Raw genomic sequence first — 20,164 nt, 5'->3', positions numbered from 1 at the left:
AAGTTGAGCATTGCAAGGAGGGCCGACGGCGTGATGCTGCAGAGTGGACATTTTTCTAGGCTGGCCACGGGCGCTGCGGCCTGGCGGATAGAGCCGGCCCTCCCCCAGCTTAAGGTGCGAAGCCCCTGTCTCGCCAATTTCTCTCTTCGGCTAGGCTCAACAGCACACTCGTGTGCGATCGACCGCTCGACCGGCCATGGACTTTGAAGCTTGCAAAGTGCCTTGGGTGTCGATGCTGGGATTGAAGCAGTTTGTGTGACGATATCACTCTGGCTTACCTTCGGTACTTGGGAATGGTGCGAAGTAATGCGCTTTCCTCAGACCACCTCTCAGTTTTGCCCCCAATGTCGCTAGGGTTGCGATGGCGGAACCGCAGCTTACGCGGCAGTTTGTGACCGGTCTCGTCATGAAGATTATTATCAAGTGCTAGGAGAAGGTACGCAGAGTTACCGGTTGCAATGGACGATCCTGCTACTCGTATACCTTGTTCAATCCGAACAAAGTTCTCAGGTTCGTGCGAAGGTCTTTCTCCAAGACACGACCACTAAAAGGATTCGGATCTGAATGGCAGATGAGCATGACTAGGACATGGAATATCGAGCCTCTTGATGCCCGGCTACGTCCATGCATGCATATGCAAGCCCCAACAGCTGCCTGAAGGTCAAGTGACATGGCGCTGCAGGGCTAGGATCATTACCGCTAAGTATTTGGAAAGCCACATCCTTTCAAACCATTCCAGAGTCTGGATGTTTGAGTCAAACGTTGCAGACTCCTAAGCTTATGTCGGCACACCGCCACTTGTGGTCTGGGGCGACCACTGGTAGAGTGGACCTAGCTCGCCATCGTCTTAGTCGGTCCAAGGTACTCCGACTCCGGGCTGAGTCCATGGCAGGACTGCATTGCAATCAATGTTGGTATTGCGGAAAGCGCTATAGTACAAGGTACAAACTGATGTGTGGTTTGTCCTACGTCTTGGTCAGGCAACATATCCAAAGAGACCAGCAGCACGGTCGAACCAACCCCGCACAGGCTGGCAAGATCCTAGCAAGCTGACAGCCGCCACCATTGCTGCAGGCGTCCCTTGCTGCTCACTCAGTGTTTAGTGACACTGCAGACAGAGGATTTCCGGTGCACTTCCGAAAAGGGCTCGAGGCTACAAGTAAGTTCAAAAGATGCAATAAATATCGACCCGCAGTTAAGACATTTTCGTGCTGTGATGATTCTCCGAAAAACAGGGCCGTTCAGAGGCTAGGAGCCTAAGAGGACATTCAAGTCGAAGATCAGCAGTGCTAAGGTGATGTTGGACATGCTTCCGCGCGATCGATGCTTGCAGCCCAGGCAGCGTCAAATACTGTTTCGCGCGACCCAAAAGACTGGCGCCGCCTATCACTCGCTTGGGCCACACCGTGGACCGCGGCATGGAATCTCGTTCCGTCATCTGGAGACCGCAAAGACGGTTGACCATTATTGGTGCTTGTCAACCAACTTGAGTTCTGAGAATAGCGGGAGCCGGGCAGGGGGCTTGGGCATGCTGCAGAAAGTCGCCCACGGTCGCCCTAGCCTAGTGCAATGCAATATCCACGGCTGACCCTCACCGACGTCGTCTCCTCCATGCATGCTGCGCGTTCGAAGGGCCGCTCCTTTTCCTTCCTTCAAGGGCCGAAAGCCAAGACCAGGTATGGTCTGCGACTTCTGCTGGGCTGCAAGTGAGTTCTGGATTGTCGTGACCAAGATAGTGGAGAGGTAGAATACGATCGTAGTTTTCTTAAGAGATGGAGTGGGCTTGTACGAGCACAATTGCAAAATACGCTGGCTTTATGCTGCTAGCTGACAAGCAGAAGCAATATCATGTCTCATTCCTAGACAACTACATGCCTACCTGACTCGTGTAGAAGAGGCTCTTTACCAACAACGTTCGCGTCGGCCGCCCTCCGCCTGTGGCCTGCCGTGCCCGACACCTGTCAACCATTCCTCACTTGTTGGCTCCTGGGTAACTTTATGAGATCTACGAAACTTTCCAGGAAAACTAGTCGGTGTCGCCACCTCCAACAAAGGAATTGCATTACTCAATCCGCCAGTCATCTTGGGAGAGAGGGAGGCCTTTCCAGCAGGGGCCAGTGATACGAACAAGACCAGAAAAATCCGTGCGAACCAATAGAGCCCACAAGAAGGGTGTTATTGCGACAGCATGATACCCCTCATCCCTTTATTGGTGATCCCAGGCGGTAGAAGGAGCTGCCAATTATTGAACTGAACGGGGGAGGCACTGACATCCCACCTGGCTCACCACGCACATGTAACCAGGATCCAGCAGAGGGACGAACCTAGTGCGTCGCCGTCCAGACGGTACACTAGACGGTGCAGGACACGGGAATGCACCTGGCACGTTTGACTACGGAGAACGAGCGAGCGAAGAAAGAAAGGAAACGGGCAGATCCCAATATTTCCACCCATCTTGCACCTCTCATTCGACCGCCTTGAGTCTTCTTCCACCGCCGAGAGGCATTTATCGGTCTGCTTGGCTGCTATTATTATTCCACAACTAATAAGTTAATCGCACACAGACTCCGTCACATTGCATCCACGATCATCCGCGATCCATCATCGTCTTTGCATCTGCATCGACGCCTCAGCAATCCGCCGTTGCGCTCGCCTTCTCCCGAAGTGGATCCTGCGTATTTGCATCGCCAACTTCTGCTTGACACTTTTTTCGGTTCTCACTGGTCCCGTTTACAGACACACCCTCTTTCTGATGCCCTCCCTCCAATCAGAGTACAACGTTGCATGGTGGCACCTTGGGTCAAAACTGCCATAGAGTTCAAGTCATTCATCAACCTCAACGCCTGGCTGGACACATCCGACAATACCTGTCAGCAGTCGGTGGACATCTCTCAGCTAGTGCGGCTGTCAGAAAGGAAGAACAAGTCGGCTTCTGGCACCAGGCTGTCAGTTTGTCCACCAGATTTGTCTTACGACCGTTTCCAGATCTGAACAGCGGAAAAACAGAAGAGAAGGAGGGGCACATAAAGACAAATAATCCGACAGGGCAGGATCCTTGCCGAACACAAGCCGGGGTTGACAAGTGACACATCCGCCTAGAGGAGCACAGGAAGCACAAGGAAAGGGAGAGGTTTCCGTGTCTGTCGCCCTTGTACACTCTACTCCGTACCTTCTGGGTGTGCAGTACGTACAAATTGTACCATACGGTCCTGGGTGCGCTCGGCCTTCTGGGTTCTCCCTGCGACCCGTCCTGTTCAGCGCAGAATAAACGACGCCTAAGCGGGTGCCACCCAAGTCATTACCTTTGGGTGTGGAGCCAGTGAGTGCGAGTTGCGGCATCCCGGGGCACACAATCCAGTATCCAGTCCAGTCCTGGCCCACGCCGAGTCTTTTACTCTATCCGTCGCTCGAAAATTTTACGCTCACACGCCCTCATCACACACGCACACGCCTTGCAACGGCCGCAACAAGGCGGCGAGAAAGAGACGGATTCGGCTGTGCTCAGTGCGGCCACTATCACCGCACAGACACCTGGAGTGACAGCTGCCACCCTGTCGACTTGTCTTTTTCGGCGCTGGGCCTCACATCATCGCATCCACCATCCCACCATCCCGTTTGGCAGCGCTGCAGATAAACCCCCTGCTTAGGCACACGCCTGCTTGCGCTACCGCCCTCCCTTGGTCTTCGTCCCGACTCGCCGGGAACCCTTCCTTGCCTGAACGCTACTTAGCACTTGGCCATCCGATTAGCCTTTCCAGAAGAACCCAACCGACGCAGAACAACCTTCGCCAAAGGCCTAAGCTAGTGGCAGAGCCTAGCGTTCCTCGTCCTGGAGTCCCCTCCTCCCTAGGACTGTGCCTGAAGCGACCTGCCAGCCTATAAGCCTCCTCAACACACCTTGCCACACACCTTTAACAAGCACTCCCTCTCCACCGCTGTCTGTTATCACACCTCCAATCATCCCTCTTCAACCCCTTCTCCCTCCCATCATCGTCATCCTTCAGCTTGTCACTTCCTCTCCGGCCTGGCCACTCTCACTTCGACTCTCACCTTTCCTCACGCTTCATACCACCGTTCTCCCTCGCCTTCACGGCTCCTCCATCCAACCCTCCCGTCATCCGCCCTCCCGCTACCACGAACACCTGATCACCGGGCCGGGGTGGTGACTTGGTACCCTCTTACCACACCGTTTTCGCCCTTCTCAGCAAATAATATCTTGGGCCTGTCACTTCGCACACCCTAGCAGGACCTTCTTCCTCCATTTTCTTTCTCGCGGTGCAGTGCTTGCGGCTGCGCAACCTCTACTGTCGACCTTGAGCTGGATCTGAGGTCGATATCCCTTCGAATCCTTCCTTGCTAAACGCTCTGGGAGCCGACTCTTTCGACTGCGTCTTTTTGATTCCATCCACGCCTCGACGGTCATTTCCTTGCCGGTTTTCGTTAGCCTCGGTTGTTTCCAGGCCCTGTGTTACCCTCCCTTTGAGACCTGTATCACCCACCATCTTCGTTGGACATGGCGCAAATGGCCGATCCGAGGGACTCTCATCGGCCTCAATATCCTCCTCCGGATGACCCAACCCAAGGTGGCTACTACGCGACACAATCTCCGTCGAGACCTCCTGTCAGAGACGAGCGCAGCCCATATCCTCCGCCAGACCCTGCCCGTCAAGGCCAGTATCCGGATCCAAGAGCAGCGCATCCATATCCTCCGCCGCAGGCGTGGCCAGCCCAGCACGGTGCTTATCCTCCTCCTCACCACTATCCGGTAAGTTGATGTCAGTCGTGAACCACCAAGCCTCCCACTGACATGTGCATAAGGACCCTCAGCATCCAGGATATGCCTACCCACCGAGGCCCGATATGGCTCAGCCTCCTCAACCGATGCAGCCAGATGCCTATCGCCTCCCGCCGCCATATCCTCCTCCGGGCTACTATCCCGCTCAGCACTATGCTCCTCAGCCACAGCCCCCTGCCGCGGCACCCCGACAGCGCACGGCTATAGCCTGTAAATATTGCCGGAAGAGAAAGGTGGGCATACCCACCCAGACATCATGAAAGAGTGCAAAGACTAATGGACGCTAGATTCGCTGCTCGGGATATGATAGCTCGCCGGACGGTCGTTGTCAGAACTGTGTGCGATTCAACCAACAATGTCTCTTCCATCCGGTCTCGTCCCAAGCGGCTTTCGTTCCGGCAAATGCCGTCTATGGGCCGAATGCTGCTCGAGCTCCGGTTGCTGGTCCGCCCGATGGCCGCAATGGTCATTATCCCCGCGAAGGAGAACAACCCATGCTCTATGGTGCTCACGGACAACCCCTTGGACCTGCTGGACCTCATGGCCAACCCCAGTACAGCTATCCACCGCCAGCAGCTCATGGATATCCTCCTCAGGCCTACCCACCTTACCCTCCTCCAAACATGGGCTCCTATCCTCCGACCGGATCACCGTATGACCCTCAGGGGCAGGCTCAACCCGCCCAGCAAGATGATCGTGTCAGTCTTAAGCGTCCCCCTCCCGATGATGACCCCCATAACGAGAACACTCATGCGTCTCAGTCTCCTCATCCAAATTCCCGCCCTCGACACAGCACTTATGACTCGCGCGCCAACAGCAGCGGCAGTTATGAGTATGCTGCTCAAAACAGTGGTGCTCCGACTTCTCCTGCTACTTCCAACATGAGCTACCAATCTCATCCTCAGCAGCAAACCCACTACTCCAACGGCAACCAGTCTCAGAAGGGTACTACCTCACCTCCCCAAGGCTTGACACCGCAGTCGGCCCACAGCTTCAATTCACCTCATCATGCGCCCGTCCATGACGACGGCAGAACTCCACCACCCAATCAAGCCAATAGCCTGGCAAACGGACGGAGCATGAAGGTTCATGACATGCTTGGGAATCCTTCGACAGTAGTGCCCCCCGAACAACGTGGCAGAAACGACAACGAAATGCTGAGCAAGCTTGACGGCAAGAAGTAGGAGCTCTGCACTCAGCATCAGGGGCCCGTTGCTCCTCTCAGTCCGCCATCTTCAACCTAACGAGAATTAGTGGCCTGAGAAGCTGGATCTTTGGGCGCCCTAATCGTCACTCGGTTGGCATGGTCGACACCTTTTCCTTTATAATTCCAAAAGATACATACTCCGGGGCAACCCAACATCTCCTCTTTCAACACAATCGGTCTTTACACGAATTCGCCAGCGAATCGTATGGGAGGCTAGATTTTCAATGGATACCCATCGGGTGGCTGTTTGATCAGAATCTTTCCTTGGCCAAGATTAATTGCGACACTGTCCTCGATGGTCTAGGCTATCAGAGCCTTGTCTTTATTCACGGCGAACTGCTGAACGAAATGTAACCTGGGTGGCTATCTGCTTTTTTTGCTTGTTGCTTATTGCTTTCTTGCGTACCATGGGAGGCTATCATCACGGTCTTCGGAGCCTGCGCATATCACACCAGACTCACCCACTTTCCCTGTATTCATAGTGTTTGGCCCCCTCTTTCACGCTCTATGGCGCGAATTTCGCAGGAGAATACTCTTTTCCAAGTCTGTTGAAGAGACCCACTCCGGCGGCTCAGCATCAGAAGCAGACGAGAGAGTCTCCTGATGAGTCGTCGCTGGATGAGGGTGAGAGACGGGGTTCCTGGAGGAGTTAATGGCAAAGAGAAAGAGGCGGTCCAAGAAAGTGATCGAGCAGGGCCGTAGCAACATTCTCCGGCCCGCAGGCAACAACAGCTCGGTCGTGGATATGGACTTGCATGGAAACGAAAGACGGAATACCAACAGAGGGTTTATTGAGCTTGTTAATAGTTGAATGTGTATGGTTATCCTTTTGCGAACCGCTGGACCGCCCTTGAAAGTTCTTGCCTTTGCGAGCAGTGATTCGTTGCATTTTGCGACGCGCAAGGCGTTGACCTCGCAAAGGGTGCCAATGGCGAAATTTAACCCCCGGATAGGCGGCCAATCGTGATTCTAATGGGCAGTTGTCAAGACTCGAGAGAGGTGCTGAGACATGGGTCGCAGCTGTCGATGCCTCAGGCGTCGATCAAGGGGTTTGATGCAGTAGACTTGGAATGCAGAAAAGAATCGCTCCCGCTGCATGACATGATGGCCGTACCGTAGGCCGGCGGGACGGGACACTGCATAACAGGCACGGGGATGTACAGTAGCGTGGGCGACGAAAGGGCGAAAAGGGCACATGGGCAACAGTCAGATCTTGCTTATTAACCGTGGCTAAGTGGCTAATCTAGGCATGCATCCCGATTGGGCGTCGAGATTTGGCGGCGTTATCGAGAGAACGAGAGACGACTCGGGCACTCGGGCTAGACGGCGAGACGGCAGGGCACGGAATCAGGCTGAGGTCACGGGACCTGGCATTAGGATCAGGCTGCGAGTGACCGCTATTCTAGTCTGGCTACTTACTGTCTTGCCCACCAACACAATTGTTCACGGTGCAGGCGCGGAGGGTAGAATCAGTCTTGGAACAGAGCATTAAACAGTGCCGAATCTGAACCTGGCCGTACGTTGTATATTGCCGTTGGCCTTGGCCTCGACCTCGCAATCGTTGATAGTACGGACTGGACTGGACTTCTTTCCTCTTTCCCTTTTATCTCTGAGGTCGTTCTCAAGTTTTTCACGATCTTCTCATCTTTCTCCCGCACTTCCTGGCTTTTACGGACCAGACAGCCGCTGGACCTGCCACTCCCCTGGACTAGAGCGTCCTCTAGGAGTTTCAGTAGGAGGGTGAGACTCCTGACAGCACGGTGGCTGAATTTGGCTTTGAAGCGTGGTTTTGGTTTGGTTTAGTTGGTTTGAATGTGTGGCAGCTGTATCCTCAAGAGGTGTGCTGTTTTTGTTCTTCAGAAAATCTGCGTTTGACTTCGGACCGTCTTGAATTAGACTGGGCACTCCGTTCTGGCTGATCACGCTGTTCAACTCTTCGTGGGCTTTTTGCGGGCACGTCGCGGAAGACACACATGGTCGATCCCACCATTGGCGGCTCAATCTCAGGGACCTTTGCGACCCGCGTAGGTCGTCAATTTCTCCAATCGCTGTCAGCTACCGTCCATCGTCCAGCCTTCGACTTTCCGAACCCTGTGACTGTTTCCGATCATCCATTTACGCCACATGTTGGCTCGAGGAGTGGTATTGCGAGACTGGCGCACTGTGTCGAGGACCAGGCTGTAATAAAAATCAGCGAATGACGTGAATGAAGCAATAGCAGAGCGCTTACAGGATTTGAACCGTGTGATGGGTTCCGGCCATCCATATTTGCCACATGTGGGTTGCCACCTAGGGTCTGCAAATCCCAGACAAAGGTGTTGATTTCAGGAATGATGCCAGATGATTGGCGAAGGATTTCTGGCAAATGAGATCGTAAGTCTTCATCAAGGAAGCCTTCGTTTGACTTTTGAACCTCCTAAATTCCACTGTTAGTTACAGTCGATCATCCAGGCGTCGACTTACTTGAGTAAAGTATAAAATCTCAATTGTCTTCTCCCAAGCGCGGGCATCGCGAGCAAAATCCTGGCCATTGGTAGTCATGCCACGTTGCAAAATAGGCATGCCCTGGACGATGATGCTTCGGGCAGAAGCACAGTCCAATTGGACCAGAAAGTCGTTTTGCGCATTCATTCTCTTCAACTCGGCAGTAGAAGCACGTTCCTGTAGTATTAGCTGGAAAGTTCTGGTTGTGAAAGGGTTGAAACTCACTGGCAAAGTTCGCTGCGCGTGTTATATACTATATATATACAGTGTTGAAAGTTGGAACTAACAGTCTGAGAATGAAGGATGTCTGCGCTCAGAGGCAGGAGAACCGTGGCGATGAAGACGTTCAGGAGTAGCAGAACCAGGGTTGATGAACTTCACTTGATTTTCGAGACAGTCGGCACATTTCAGTGCGAGGCGTGAGTGTAGTCTGGACTTTGGGTGCAGTCGACGAACCGTTTGGCTCTTTGAAATCCTGACGCTTGAACAGGGATTGGATGTCTCGACGGAGTGCCGTGAAGTCGTCATATGAAGGACGTATGTACCGAATCACGAAGGTGCAGGATTTGGTGGTCGCTTTTCAGCATCGGTCCAGTTGCAAATGCAGTCGTGTCTCGTCTCAGCTTCTTGGTGCCTAGACCGGGCACCAACTGCCTCATTCAGCGGTCTTCAGGGGAAAAAAGAGAGTTGAGATTCGCGTGGGAGAAGCGGCGGATTTATGTATGATTGTACCGCACTGCACGAATGCGGCACGCGGGCGGTGACGAAGACGGAAGCAGTATCGAAATTTCATGATGATGAGGTGCGGTACGATGTGAAGTCGCTCCACGGTACAGTCGATATCAGCAAGGCTGAAGCGTAAGGCTGCGGGTGGGATTGCGTCGATAATGTGTTGGTTGAGATTGTCACACATGTCCGTCAACGGCTCCGTGCGGATCACCGGGTGTATGGTCTTCGCAATCGCCTCGGTCTTGACAATACTATAGGCCTTGAAACTAGGGGTGTATCAGCACCATTCACCAGGGACTCGTAGGCACAGAGAGAGAGACTTACAAGGAAACGAAGGTGAGAGGCATGAGAGCACAGATTCCAACACCCCAGCGTGCCGTAAACGGGGCGACAATCTGAGCACCTTGGAGTCGGCTGTTGAATTGGTAATCTCCTCGTGCCACCTGCGCGTGGTCGGTTTCTCCTACCTCTTCCTGTGCCCGGGAGAGCTGTCTCTCGAAACTCCCTGGTACTGGGTCGCTGTCGATGTCACGCGGTATCCTCAAATCCAAGACAGTCTGGATATATTGCTTAACTCGAGACTCCCACTGGCCCTGCATCTTGACGCCGGTCTTCTGTAGGGCTTCGGGGACACCTTTGATACCTTTCTTGCCATACTTCGTAAGTTTGTTGTAGTGCTGCAACATTTGGAGCGAGAAAGGCCTCAACTCGTAGCTGTTGATTAGACAATCACGAAACACCCCCAAGGCATCTGTGTACTCTTCAGATGTGGTCGCCTGAACCATGCGACGCATGGCATAAGGAAGATATTTGTGATGGTGCCTCCTCATACGATTGATCGAATCAGCAGTGATGTTGACATTGCCCAAGTTTCCGGTCAACGCACGATGGAAATTGTTGGTCCTTAAGATGGAGTGCCAGACACGGCCCATACTTTGCCGAAATCAGCAGTATCGATTTCCTGCATCCATTTCGTGTCTTTCACGATGATTGGAGAGCCGCCAATATTTGGGTTCGAATTTGTGGCGAATTTGTGTCTTCCAGCGTCTTGACCATGGGGTCAGACTGTCTGCACGCTGAAGGAGTATGGGTTTCCGACATAGAACCAAGTCGGCGTACTTCTGCAATTTAGCATAAGCAGCGACCCTTCATTGGGACGCCGGCCTCCTGCGGGGCTTCGAGAACACCTTTGAGACCTCTCTTCCCGTACTTGACGAGTTTGAGGTACTGCTGCAATACTTGGAGCTGGCCCACGTTGCCAGTCAAGGCACGATGGAAGTTGTTGGTGCGTAGGGTGGCGCGTTCGGCCGCCGCCCAGCCATCAAAAAGCTCCCTGGCCGGCTTCGGGTGGCGCGCCTCTTTGCTAGCCAGTCTCGCTCTTTCAGCCAGCGCAGCATCTGCAAAGCTGAGCCAATCTGCATGCGTATGCTCCAGAATCTCTCGACCCAGCACGGTGATCTGCTGCTCATGTCGTTCGTGCTGTTGAGGGCCTAAACTCTGTTATATATATATGGTCAAAATCGATCGTTTTGCCAGTGAAGTGAGGGTCGTGCTCGATATGTCAGGCGATGATAACCTTTGACTGATCAGCTTCGCGATTCTCGAGCGAAGAAATTGTCGGATTCTGATAAAAGAAACTATTGTCAGTCTCAGGTTCGAAAGTTCTGCTGATGCTGACTTACCATTAGAATTGAGAGGTTGCACCGGGGCTATACCCGTGCGCAGGGAGAAGTTCCACAGGGTAGGAAGTACCTCCTGTTCAAGTCAGCATGATAAGGATATTCTCAGTAGCTGTCAGTCTTACGATTGTGTCCTCTAGGACGACAGGGCCGTATACTAGGCGGTCGAGGTCAGTTTCGAGAACATATCCTCTTGTGATTGTGAGCTGTGAGGCGTAGGCTGCGAGGTGATCAAGGCGATAGCCGGGCGAGCCGTGGTGTCAAGCTTAGTGTTTGAGGTTGTCGAAGACACGGGACGTTGCGGACGAGAGAAAGTAAAGAGTTGAGGTTGTCGAAGACACCAGGACATTGTAGACGATCGTGCCGAAGACAAAGCCTGTCCGTCTTGCGCCTTGACTGATAACTTTGCGATTCTCGAGCGAGGAATTGTCGGATATTGGAGAATGGCGACTGCCATCCTGCTTCATATCTGGGGTTTCCCACTCTCCGAGTGTCTAGCAGCTTGCTTCGACTTACTCACCTCGTTGATGCTGCTTCTGCTTCTTGCACCTAGTGTAAGGTGGCATTCGATATGTTGAACGATGATCAGAAGTCTGAAGAATGAGCGGACGACTCCAGCGATTTTTGGTTCAATCGCAACTCGACCAAAGCCACAAACGTGACCAGGTATCGGCTGGGGACACGTTCTCGTCGAACCACTTTCTACCTTTCGTCGCAAGTAGTCTGAAGAGATCCACATTCTTCTTATACGTGGTGTATCGACTCATGACAAATTGCCACGTACACACGACAAAAAGGTATTTACCATCGAGTAACTCGTTGGCGGTGATCTTAGTATTGTTGAGGAGAAAGGCTTTTTTCGCCGTCTTCTGTAGGCGATTAGTTATCGGTGCCTCAAACGGCTACGACACCAGTATAACACACCAACTCACCGATCCATAATACGTCTTAATCTCCTCGATCCACTGCAGCGCGCAGCTCTTCGTCGTCATAATCAAGTTGAAGCCGTGGTATGGTTGGCCCTCATTGGCAACAATGTCAGCAACTATGGCCGTGATCGACGTCAACGATCACTCCCAGTCGAGTGCATTAATGTTCAATCTCATTCAAAAGCTCCTGGAAGCTGTTAACCGTGTCCAGAAGGGAATGGTCGTGACTGGTACTGACTTCGTTTCCTCACAGTTGCCTGGTCGCACGCCCAGAAGGTTCCGGTAGCGGACTCCTTGCTTGTCTTTTCCGTCCACCTGCAGAAGTTAGCAGTCAACTGGAAACTCCTGGACGCTACTCACAACATGATGAGAGCCAATGTGCTTTCTGATTGAATCAGCGAGGCTGCTAGTTTTCTGCTCTGGACTGATGATTAGCGGAGGTGACTGGGTATGACTGGGAGTGCCTGCACTTACGCGGAGTATACCGACAACGGGGGCACTTGATTGTGCATGGTGGTATGATCTGGAAACAGTCAGTAGTGTTCAGTCATGTCTGGTAGTGATTGGGCATACTATGTAGCCACTTGTTGTTTGTTCAGGGTGCTTGTGGGTGCAATCATTGAGAAGCTGTTCCGAGAAGATCTCATGTACAACCCAACATAGACAAAATCGATCTGTGTGGCCGGTGCATTGACCATTGTGATTTGTATTGCGAAAGCATCAATTGTGCCCACGCGTAGTATCACCACGACATCTCATGACCCTGTTCGATGGGTCACCCAGATAATAAGCACATGGTCGCCGTCCAAGAAGCCAGAGGAAGCACTTGTGACTTCGCTGATGTCAATGGAGCTCTCGTAGTTTCTGTCGACTTGGATGCGGTGGTGTGTTCGACCTTCAGGTGAATCGTTGACTCGTTCGAGGAACTGGATGAGACCACGTGGATAAGGGACTGTAAAAGCCACTGAGTTATAGCATCAGAGTCGCCGACTCTCGCAGCTAGAAAGGACGGAATCCAAGTCAGCCTGCTGACAGTCTGGTATTCCTTGCAGGATTTGTTCTCGTGGCAAGGACCAACTCTGCATACGAACTTCATTGCAGGTTTGAAAGGTCCCAATCATTCCCTCGCACCGTTTTGGTCGATCACCTGCCGTCCCGTGGTGACAGCGAGCACGAGCACAAGACTTGAGAAGGTCTTTGGCTAGTGTTCACCCCCAGGCCCACAAGTCCCAAGAGACAGCGAAGAGCAGGAGGACCGGATGATTTCAGAGAATAGTGAGGACGCATCTGACATATCCTAATCCCGTAGTGCATGGCCGACAGGCATCGGTTTTCGAATTTGTCCATCCCATGGGAAATTGAAGCGAATTGTCTGACTTGAGTTGCTGGATGCGTTTCTTTTCCTTTGCCGATCTCTTCTCAGCAGAGGTAAACAGCTTGTTTGGGCTCGCTGTCACTGGTCTCGTCCTCTTGAGGGCGACGCGTAGTACCTCCAGGAAGGCCAAAAGTCAGTAAACACTCTGGTCAAGATATGAATTCTCCAACGTATTGGTTTGGCCATGGTCAAAGCACCTCTGGACCTGTTCGAGGTAGGTTTCAAGGCGTGCACTGGAACAGGTAATTGAGCTTGCGAAACCGCTGTACATGAACCGTACCCGGACCTTCTCCGTGGTCGGCGTTCGAGATCGTGGAGGTGCCAAAGCACGGTCTGTTCAGCTGCTGTGGTGATTCCGGGCAGCCTCCGGAAGGACCCAGGATGCGCTTGAGACCAATGAAGTAGATCGATTGGGAACATGCCAGACCTGCGGAACTGCGATTTGTATATATAAAAGAACGAGCGAATACCTGACCGAAATAACCAGGGGTCAATGAGAAGGGAACAGATTCTGCCCCTTCGCTCCAGGAGAGATGCCTGGTCAAACCTTTGAAAGGCCGACTCCTGTTCGATGACAGAGAGATTCAGAAAGAAAGAAAGAGAGACCTGGCGGACTTAAGTACATCGAGGGGGGACATGTTCAGTCACTCAGAAATTCAACAAATGAAACCTGCAGGGGGCCGACAAACATTTTGACGAGCGGAGCTGTCCAGAATGGCATATGTTTCGGACATCAACTTGAATATGCTACAAGATCTCACTGGAGCTGTAGGCTTGAATGGCAGACCACGCCGTAACTGTACGATGCAAGGTCATCGGCTTCAATCCAACACAGCAATGGTGACACACCTGAGTGATCTGCAAAGCTCACTGCAATATTTTACAGTCAAAGCTACATGGCATTTACTTCTTCTCCTTGGGGGCCAGCATGAGTTCGGGCCGGACATGTTTGTCAAACTCCTCCGAGGACAGCGCCTTCAATTCCATTGCCGACTCCTTCAGAGTCAGACCCTTCTTGTGAGCGTTCTTGGCCACTTTGGAAGCCATGTCATAGCCGATGACTGGGTTCAGACAGGTAACAAGCATGAGACTGGAAAATGAGTAAGCATTCACATCACGCCATAATCGCGGATCGAAGAGCATACCTTTCGTGAAGCAGAGTGCCGATTCTCTTCTCGTCTGCCTGCAGACCCTCCACCAAGTGCTCCACGAATCCATTCATGGCGTCAGACAAAATTCTCGAGCTGTGAAGGAGGTTTCGGATCATTAGGGGCTTGAAAACATTCAACTCGAATTGCCCGCTCATGCCTCCGACGGTAGCGGCGGTGTGGTTACCCATGACTTGTGCGGCGACCATGGTCATAGCTTCACACTGAGTAGGGTTGACCTTTCCGGGCATGATACTGCTACCAGGTTCATTTTCGGGAAGGACCAATTCTCCAAGACCACATCGTGGGCCGGACCCAAGGTATCTGATATCATTGGCGATCTTGAAGAGACTGCAAGCGAGGGTGTTGAGTGTTCCAGAAGCCTCGACGATGCTGTCATGAGCTGCCAGGACTTCGAATTTGTTAGGCGCGGTAATGAATTCTGTGCCGGTCATCTTTGAGACTTCCTCAGCAATACCCTCGGCGAATCCCTTGAACGTGTTAAGACCTGTGCCAACCGCTGTACCGCCCTGGGCCAGTTGCCGCAGGTGCGGAAGGGTAGACTGGATTCTTTCCAGGTTCCGGTCAAGCTGTGCGACATAGCCACCGAACTCTTGTCCCAGCGTCAATGGAGTAGCATCCTGCAAGTGTGTTCTACCGATCTTGATAATCTTCTCGAAGGCATCCGCCTTCTTTTTCAGTGCGTCTCTTAGGTTGGTCAGAGCTGGAACAAGTCTTTCTTCGAAGTCGAGAACCGCGGCAATGTGCATGACGGTCGGGAAGGAGTCGTTGGAGCTGGCCGACATGTTGACATGGTCATTAGGGTGTACAGGCTTTTTGCTACCCATTTGACCGCCTAGAATCTCGATGGCACGGTTGGAGATGACTTCATTCGCGTTCATGTTGGACTGAGTGCCGGAGCCGGTTTGCCAAACAACGAGAGGGAAGTGATCGACCAACTTTAGCGACGCAACCTCAGCAGCAGCTTGCTGGATGGCCTCTCCGACCTTGGGATCTGTCAAGCTGGTCAACCACTCGGTCTGAAGCACGGCCCACGGCACTCACCTAGTCCATATCGCATGTTTACTGTAGCCGCCGCACCCTTGAGGATACCAAATGCTCGTACCACGCCCTCTGGCATCCGGTCTTGGGGCTGATTGATCTTGAAGTTCCCCAGAGATCTCTGTGTCTGCGCACCCCAGTATTTGTCTGAAGACACCTCGATAGGTCCGAAAGCATCAGTCTCTGTTCTTGTAGAGGTCGCCATCTTGTCCGTTGTGCTAAATGCTCGATACGAACTTGGAGTAGCTCGGTAGATCGCAGGTGAAGGTCTCCGCGAGGCTTGTGAGAGGGAAGAACAGAAAAAGCGTCGGGCAGGTGTCTTCAAGCTCTGGCTACTCCGCACTGCTTTTGACGCATGTGACAAGGAGGATTTTGCTGAAGCTGAAGGCTTGATTGAAATCGAGGCCCGGCCAAGCATCATGGTGAACAGGACGAAATTACAAAACAAGAGCTTCAAGTGACGCAAAGAGAAATTCGAGTCGATGGAATACTTTCTCACGATCGCCAAAAAGAGGCCTCGACACGCGTGAGGAGATAATCGGCGGCAGATGCCCTGCTCGCAGTTTGTTCGGTTTCGGGGAAGCTGGAGCTGCTGGAGCTCCCAGAAAAATAATTGTCGGGAGATTTCGCCATCCAGTTGGATCATCGTCCTCGATATCAGTTCCTGACAAGGAAGAATTCCACACGTCCCTCCTGAATTTTCCGACGAGGCTGGATGCCCGGGATGTCCGGAGTACGAGATTCGATTTATTTAAGAGGTTCATCTCATGTATTGATCGATTAAACAGCTTCTATGCAAGAATCAACGCTCATCTCTTCCCTGCGAGATCACATTTTGCACCCGCTGATATGACTGGGTATCTCTATAAAAAAAGCAGAACAACAACCCTGAAAATGGATTTCGAGGTCAGCTTTGATCAAGCAGTGCCCTCAATGGTCTTGGGAGCCTGTCCGATCATGAAGTCCTTGGCTTTGGCCATCTTGACCATGAAGCTGGGGAGTTTCCAGCCAAAAGCAATGCCGACACCGCCTTGGGATCCAATAGGCACAAACTGCATGTCGCTTGTGATCTTCTTGTAGATGTTCTTGGTACGAGGGCCTGGGGCTAGGGAGGTGTCAGTAGATTTCAGCTGCCGCACACGAGATAGGACGTACCAGTTCCTTGGAGATCCAACTTGATGCTCTCGAGTACGGCTGACTTCGCGAATTTGATATCTATGACGGCACCGTCCGAGTAGCTACCAACCGAACCAAAACAGTAGACACCAGTGACACCAGGAACATCCAGACGGAGAGTCTGAGGATCAGTCTTGACCCTGTTATGGTCGTCTAGCCATTCCTGAGGAATGAACTTGCTGTTGGGCTTGTCACCTGTAGCATCAATGTAGAGGTCGACAGTCTTGGTTTCTCCCGTGCTCAGTTTCAAGACATCCTTGCCATTTTCCTTGGTATGCTCAAGCACCTTGACACCGTCATTGATGACCTTGACGCCCATTCGCTCAAGGCGTTGTTGGGCTTCCGCCCCCATCTTCTTGTTGTTAAGTCTGGGCAACAGACTGGTGCTGCCAGACAAGATTGTGATTTCCTTCTTCTTCCCATACAGCTCGCCAAGTTCGCCGGCAGTCTCGACGCCGGCAGCTCCACCTCCGGCGACCAGTATTGTCTGAGCATTGGGGAGTTTCTGGTGGATTTCACTGAGTGCAGATTTTAGTGCTTCGGTGCCCTCTGAGACGGTCCAGATGGGAGTGCTGAAGGTGGTACCAGAGGCAATGACGAGGGAATCGTAGTGGACGGCGGCCGAGGTGCTGGTGTGGACAGTCTTGCTGGAAGGATCGATCGAGGTGACATAGGCCTTGATGAACTCGTATTGCTCGGGGCTGTAGCCCTTGAAATGAGGAGCGATCGGAAGAAGGGCCTTTTCAAGGGGCAGTGAGCTGGGATTGACGATGACTCGAGGGGCCCCGATTTTCCAGAAGAACTCGTCGTTAGGAGCAATCTGGATGACCTTGTATTTGTTCTTGCCGCCCTGGGACAATTGCGGCAGGACGTTCTTCAGCAGCCCCTGAGCGACACCGAGGCCGGCAAAGGAGGCACCAATGATGACGATCTGGTGGGTAGACATCTTGTGGACGGGATGGACTTGGAGGAGGAAGGGATCAAGCAGAGTCGAGCAAACAACAATGAATGGACGGCAGATGGGCTGGATGATAAAGAAAAAGTCAGCCCCAGGGAGCGCAGTCGGGCTTTTGAAGACGGGTCTCAGGTGGAGCCAGGGTCTGAAGGATGTACTATCACACTGTGTACTCCGTAGTCTCGAGTTGAAGGCGTCTTATGAGGAAGGGGGGCCGGGCTGAATGGAGAGCATGTAAGTACGGAGTAAGACACGGGCAGAAAGCCAATTGGCATTTGCACACGGTTATGTACACTCGGTGGCCTTACATTACGATGCACACCAGTCTGCCTGGAAGACCTAAGGTACTTCTCGTCTGGCGTAATCGCTGTCTAACAGTTGGCGCTGACAAAGGCAGCAGCACCTATTCCGTATTGTTCCAAAGTTTGCAATTTCGTTGACAAGCCAACATCCAACGCGTGGCTTCCATACGCGGATTGCGACCGGCGCATGATTGGCTCCAATTGTCCGTTTTTGCAGCGAAGAGCTTGACGCGAGGATCCTAAGCACGTGAAAGGATCATGAGCACGTGACCCCTTAACTGCGACGAGGGACTCGGGGCATCTCTCGGGCGAGACATGGCTTCACAATGACTAATACGGCCACTTTCCAGCAAAGCTTTGACATCGCCCGAGTGTAGCTGTTCACGAGTCTCTTGACCTGTCTCGGTCGAGAATCATCTCGCCCATCTGCCGACTTGGGCTGGTCTGCGAGAGATAACATCTTGTCTGACGAATAGACCAGACCATACGCATCATCTCAGCCGCTCGCCCCTAAAAATAGCAGCAAAAGTCCTGCTCGCAGAAAGCCATTGAACTTGATCAGGAATGCCAGCGATCGCTCCCGGGACTTAGCATAGAGGCAAGTCTCGCGTGCGGCCAGGAAAGGTGCAGTTGGAACAAATAAATGAATTTGTGTGTATAGCAGCTCGTCCTCCACCTCCACAGAAAACAAATTGGGTATCTAATGCACAACTACCGCCAGTATCTCCCTCACGATACTCCAGCGATCTCTTCTGGACATATCCTTCCAAAAGGTCATCCCGCCTGGAATTCCCCTATGGGTGAGGGAACCAGCCAACGCTCTTGCGCCATCCCTGTGGAGCCTTCTCTTTCTTCGATCGAGTTTCTGCCTCCGAGGTGTGGCCCTCGACACTTCGTCTTGGGTCTTCGGCAGGAGCTGGGATAGCCTCTGTGGCGGCAGCCTCAGCTTCCGGAACGGCGTCAGAGTTCTTCCTCGACTCGAGACCCTCGGCGACAATGCTGTGGCGTCTTGTAGATTTGCTCTCGCGGCGGCCGTCGCGGGTCAAGTGTTTGCGATAGAATTCGGAGTGCTTGATGAGCCAAGGTTCGAGCCATGACTCGGCAGCATAAGGATTGGTTCTGCTAGAGCCGGCAGGTTGGTCCATGGCCATGCCGTTGAATCCCTCAGCCATTGTCGATGTACCTGGTTTGTTGTGGTTGCAAGCAGGTTTGACTTGTTGAGAAGAGTGCACGAAGGTTCGCTGCCTGGTATGGACTTTTGATAGCGCGCTTGTCTGGGTTTGGTGACTAGCTTTTGGTCCTTGTTGATGAAGCTTGGAAAGTGATGGTGTCAGACGTCGAAGACGCGAACACCTGATCCATATTTATGCTGCTGAGCCGATGCCCCACGACGAGCATAGAAGTCCTTAAAAGCCCTCAATGACGTCGAAACCCGCTCTCTGTGTATAGTCATCTAGGGTCATAAGCACTCACTCGAAATGAACCGACATCCGAATAAATCCGGGGTATAGTAAGCGGTTCCGGTGAAAGAGCCAAATAGAAAACTGTGAACACGCAGAAACGAGACCGACCTGTAAGGCTGCGGCCGTAGGGGCTGCTCTAATTGAGCGTTGATATGCTAGGTGCAGGGATTCCTTCGTCCACCTCTGGGCGGAAGTGTTCGGAAAGGTCGCCATAAGCCGTGGTGCTGAGGCTCTGCCGATGATGCCACGACTGAGATTGAGAAAATGCCGCAGTATAAAGTCACTTGTCGGCTTCGTAGAGAGTTATTGGCCAACATTCTGTAATACGAATTGCAGGAGGGTTGCCTATCCCGCAACCTGAAGAGGTATGAAGTGTCGCTGATGGCCTCGTTTTGCCCACCATCGACTGTTCAGAAAGCACCCAAACGGACTCTGTCGGCCAGAGACACGAAACACACGCATCCTTCATTGCCCATTTTGAGGTTTGCGGGACCGTACCGCTGCGTCGATGCTGAAGGCAGCAGAGTGACTAGGGTAGTACGTAGTATGTACCTAACAGAGCGGATTAAGCAATGAAAAGAGTTGCGAGGCTGCGAAAGGAGAAGCGCCAAGGGAAGAACACACGGTCTGACGTCATCTAAGGCCATCACGGTCAAATTTCACGCTTGCCCTTTTTTGGCCTTTCATAATTCCACCAGCACTTTTCGGTTTCAACTTGGACAAATTTCTACACCACCGGCCAGTGATTGGCGTCAATCACCACCTTTTAGTGCTGGCGTTACTATTTTGCTTCTTGGGATATCTTTCACTGAGTGACATACTGCTTTCCGAGCTGAGGACCCCAAATGCCAGAAAATGAC

General features: G+C 52.5%; 7 protein-coding genes across 8 annotated transcripts; 1 reads left to right on the top strand and 6 right to left on the bottom strand.

Moving 5' to 3' along the window:
- Window positions 1-2,591: 2,591 nt before the first annotated feature.
- PV05_05708 lies at window positions 2,592-7,134 on the top strand. Of its 2 annotated transcripts, XM_013462240.1 has the most exons (4): window positions 2,592-4,765; window positions 4,819-5,028; window positions 5,083-5,493; window positions 5,557-7,134. In XM_013462240.1, exons 1-4 carry the CDS (start codon window positions 4,514-4,516, stop codon window positions 5,977-5,979), a joined length of 1,296 nt encoding a protein of 431 aa, XP_013317694.1. In that variant the 5' UTR covers window positions 2,592-4,513; the 3' UTR covers window positions 5,980-7,134. The 2 variants fall into 2 exon arrangements, with proteins under 2 accessions (XP_013317694.1, XP_013317693.1); XM_013462239.1 differs by having other exon boundaries at window positions 5,083-7,134.
- Window positions 7,135-8,117: 983 nt separating this feature from the next.
- PV05_05707 (uncharacterized protein) lies at window positions 8,118-10,147 on the bottom strand (the record flags this gene model as incomplete). Its single annotated transcript, XM_013462238.1, has 5 exons — window positions 8,118-8,180; window positions 8,233-8,418; window positions 8,466-8,663; window positions 9,298-9,481; window positions 9,540-10,147. 5 exons carry the CDS (start codon window positions 10,145-10,147, stop codon window positions 8,118-8,120), a joined length of 1,239 nt encoding a protein of 412 aa, XP_013317692.1.
- Window positions 10,148-10,343: 196 nt separating this feature from the next.
- Window positions 10,344-10,900, bottom strand: PV05_05706 (uncharacterized protein; the record flags this gene model as incomplete). Its single annotated transcript, XM_013462237.1, has 2 exons — window positions 10,344-10,712; window positions 10,898-10,900. 2 exons carry the CDS (start codon window positions 10,898-10,900, stop codon window positions 10,344-10,346), a joined length of 372 nt encoding a protein of 123 aa, XP_013317691.1.
- Window positions 10,901-12,000: 1,100 nt separating this feature from the next.
- PV05_05705 (uncharacterized protein) lies at window positions 12,001-12,521 on the bottom strand (the record flags this gene model as incomplete). The annotated part of the gene is made up of 3 exons (XM_013462236.1): window positions 12,001-12,138; window positions 12,184-12,247; window positions 12,397-12,521. 3 exons carry the CDS (start codon window positions 12,519-12,521, stop codon window positions 12,001-12,003), a joined length of 327 nt encoding a protein of 108 aa, XP_013317690.1.
- Window positions 12,522-13,868: 1,347 nt separating this feature from the next.
- On the bottom strand, window positions 13,869-16,004 carry PV05_05704 (fumarate hydratase, class II). Its single transcript, XM_013462235.1, has 3 exons — window positions 15,412-16,004; window positions 14,344-15,361; window positions 13,869-14,288 (listed from the first exon to the last, which is right to left on the bottom strand). The coding sequence occupies exons 1-3, from the start codon at window positions 15,827-15,829 to the stop codon at window positions 14,102-14,104; spliced, it is 1,623 nt and encodes a 540-aa protein (XP_013317689.1). The 5' UTR covers window positions 15,830-16,004; the 3' UTR covers window positions 13,869-14,101.
- A 150-nt stretch (window positions 16,005-16,154) lies between these two features.
- On the bottom strand, window positions 16,155-17,911 carry PV05_05703 (uncharacterized protein). Its single transcript, XM_013462234.1, has 2 exons — window positions 16,564-17,911; window positions 16,155-16,513 (listed from the first exon to the last, which is right to left on the bottom strand). The coding sequence occupies exons 1-2, from the start codon at window positions 17,528-17,530 to the stop codon at window positions 16,326-16,328; spliced, it is 1,155 nt and encodes a 384-aa protein (XP_013317688.1). The 5' UTR covers window positions 17,531-17,911; the 3' UTR covers window positions 16,155-16,325.
- Window positions 17,912-18,466: 555 nt separating this feature from the next.
- On the bottom strand, window positions 18,467-19,849 carry PV05_05702 (uncharacterized protein). The gene has a single exon (XM_013462233.1). The coding sequence runs from the start codon at window positions 19,011-19,013 to the stop codon at window positions 18,636-18,638; it is 378 nt and encodes a 125-aa protein (XP_013317687.1). The 5' UTR covers window positions 19,014-19,849; the 3' UTR covers window positions 18,467-18,635.
- Window positions 19,850-20,164: the final 315 nt, after the last annotated feature.

This window comes from Exophiala xenobiotica (assembly GCF_000835505.1).
Source record: "Exophiala xenobiotica strain CBS 118157 unplaced genomic scaffold supercont1.3, whole genome shotgun sequence".
In the NCBI taxonomy this organism is placed as follows: Eukaryota; Fungi; Ascomycota; class Eurotiomycetes; order Chaetothyriales; family Herpotrichiellaceae; genus Exophiala; species Exophiala xenobiotica.
The sequence above is the reverse complement of the archived record's forward strand: the minus strand, read 5'-3'. Positions and strand labels throughout refer to the sequence as shown.

Bases quoted from the DNA above. Each gene is read 5' to 3' on its own strand.
- PV05_05702 (XM_013462233.1), bottom strand. From the start codon at position 19,013: ATGGCTGAGGGATTCAACGGCATGGCCATGGACCAACCTGCCGGCTCT.
- PV05_05704 (XM_013462235.1), bottom strand. From the start codon at position 15,829: ATGATGCTTGGCCGGGCCTCGATTTCAATCAAGCCTTCAGCTTCAGCA. The intron at 15,362-15,411 runs GTGAGTGCCGTG...CCAGCTTGACAG, and splicing joins AAACATGCGATATGGACTAG to ATCCCAAGGTCGGAGAGGCC. The intron at 14,289-14,343 runs GTATGCTCTTCG...CTCATTTTCCAG, and splicing joins GGCACTCTGCTTCACGAAAG to TCTCATGCTTGTTACCTGTC.
- PV05_05703 (XM_013462234.1), bottom strand. From the start codon at position 17,530: ATGTCTACCCACCAGATCGTCATCATTGGTGCCTCCTTTGCCGGCCTC. The intron at 16,514-16,563 runs GTACGTCCTATC...ACACCTCCCTAG, and splicing joins GTTGGATCTCCAAGGAACTG to CCCCAGGCCCTCGTACCAAG.
- PV05_05708 (XM_013462239.1), top strand. From the start codon at position 4,514: ATGGCGCAAATGGCCGATCCGAGGGACTCTCATCGGCCTCAATATCCT. The intron at 4,766-4,818 runs GTAAGTTGATGT...CATGTGCATAAG, and splicing joins CTCCTCCTCACCACTATCCG to GACCCTCAGCATCCAGGATA. The intron at 5,029-5,082 runs GTGGGCATACCC...AATGGACGCTAG, and splicing joins AATATTGCCGGAAGAGAAAG to ATTCGCTGCTCGGGATATGA.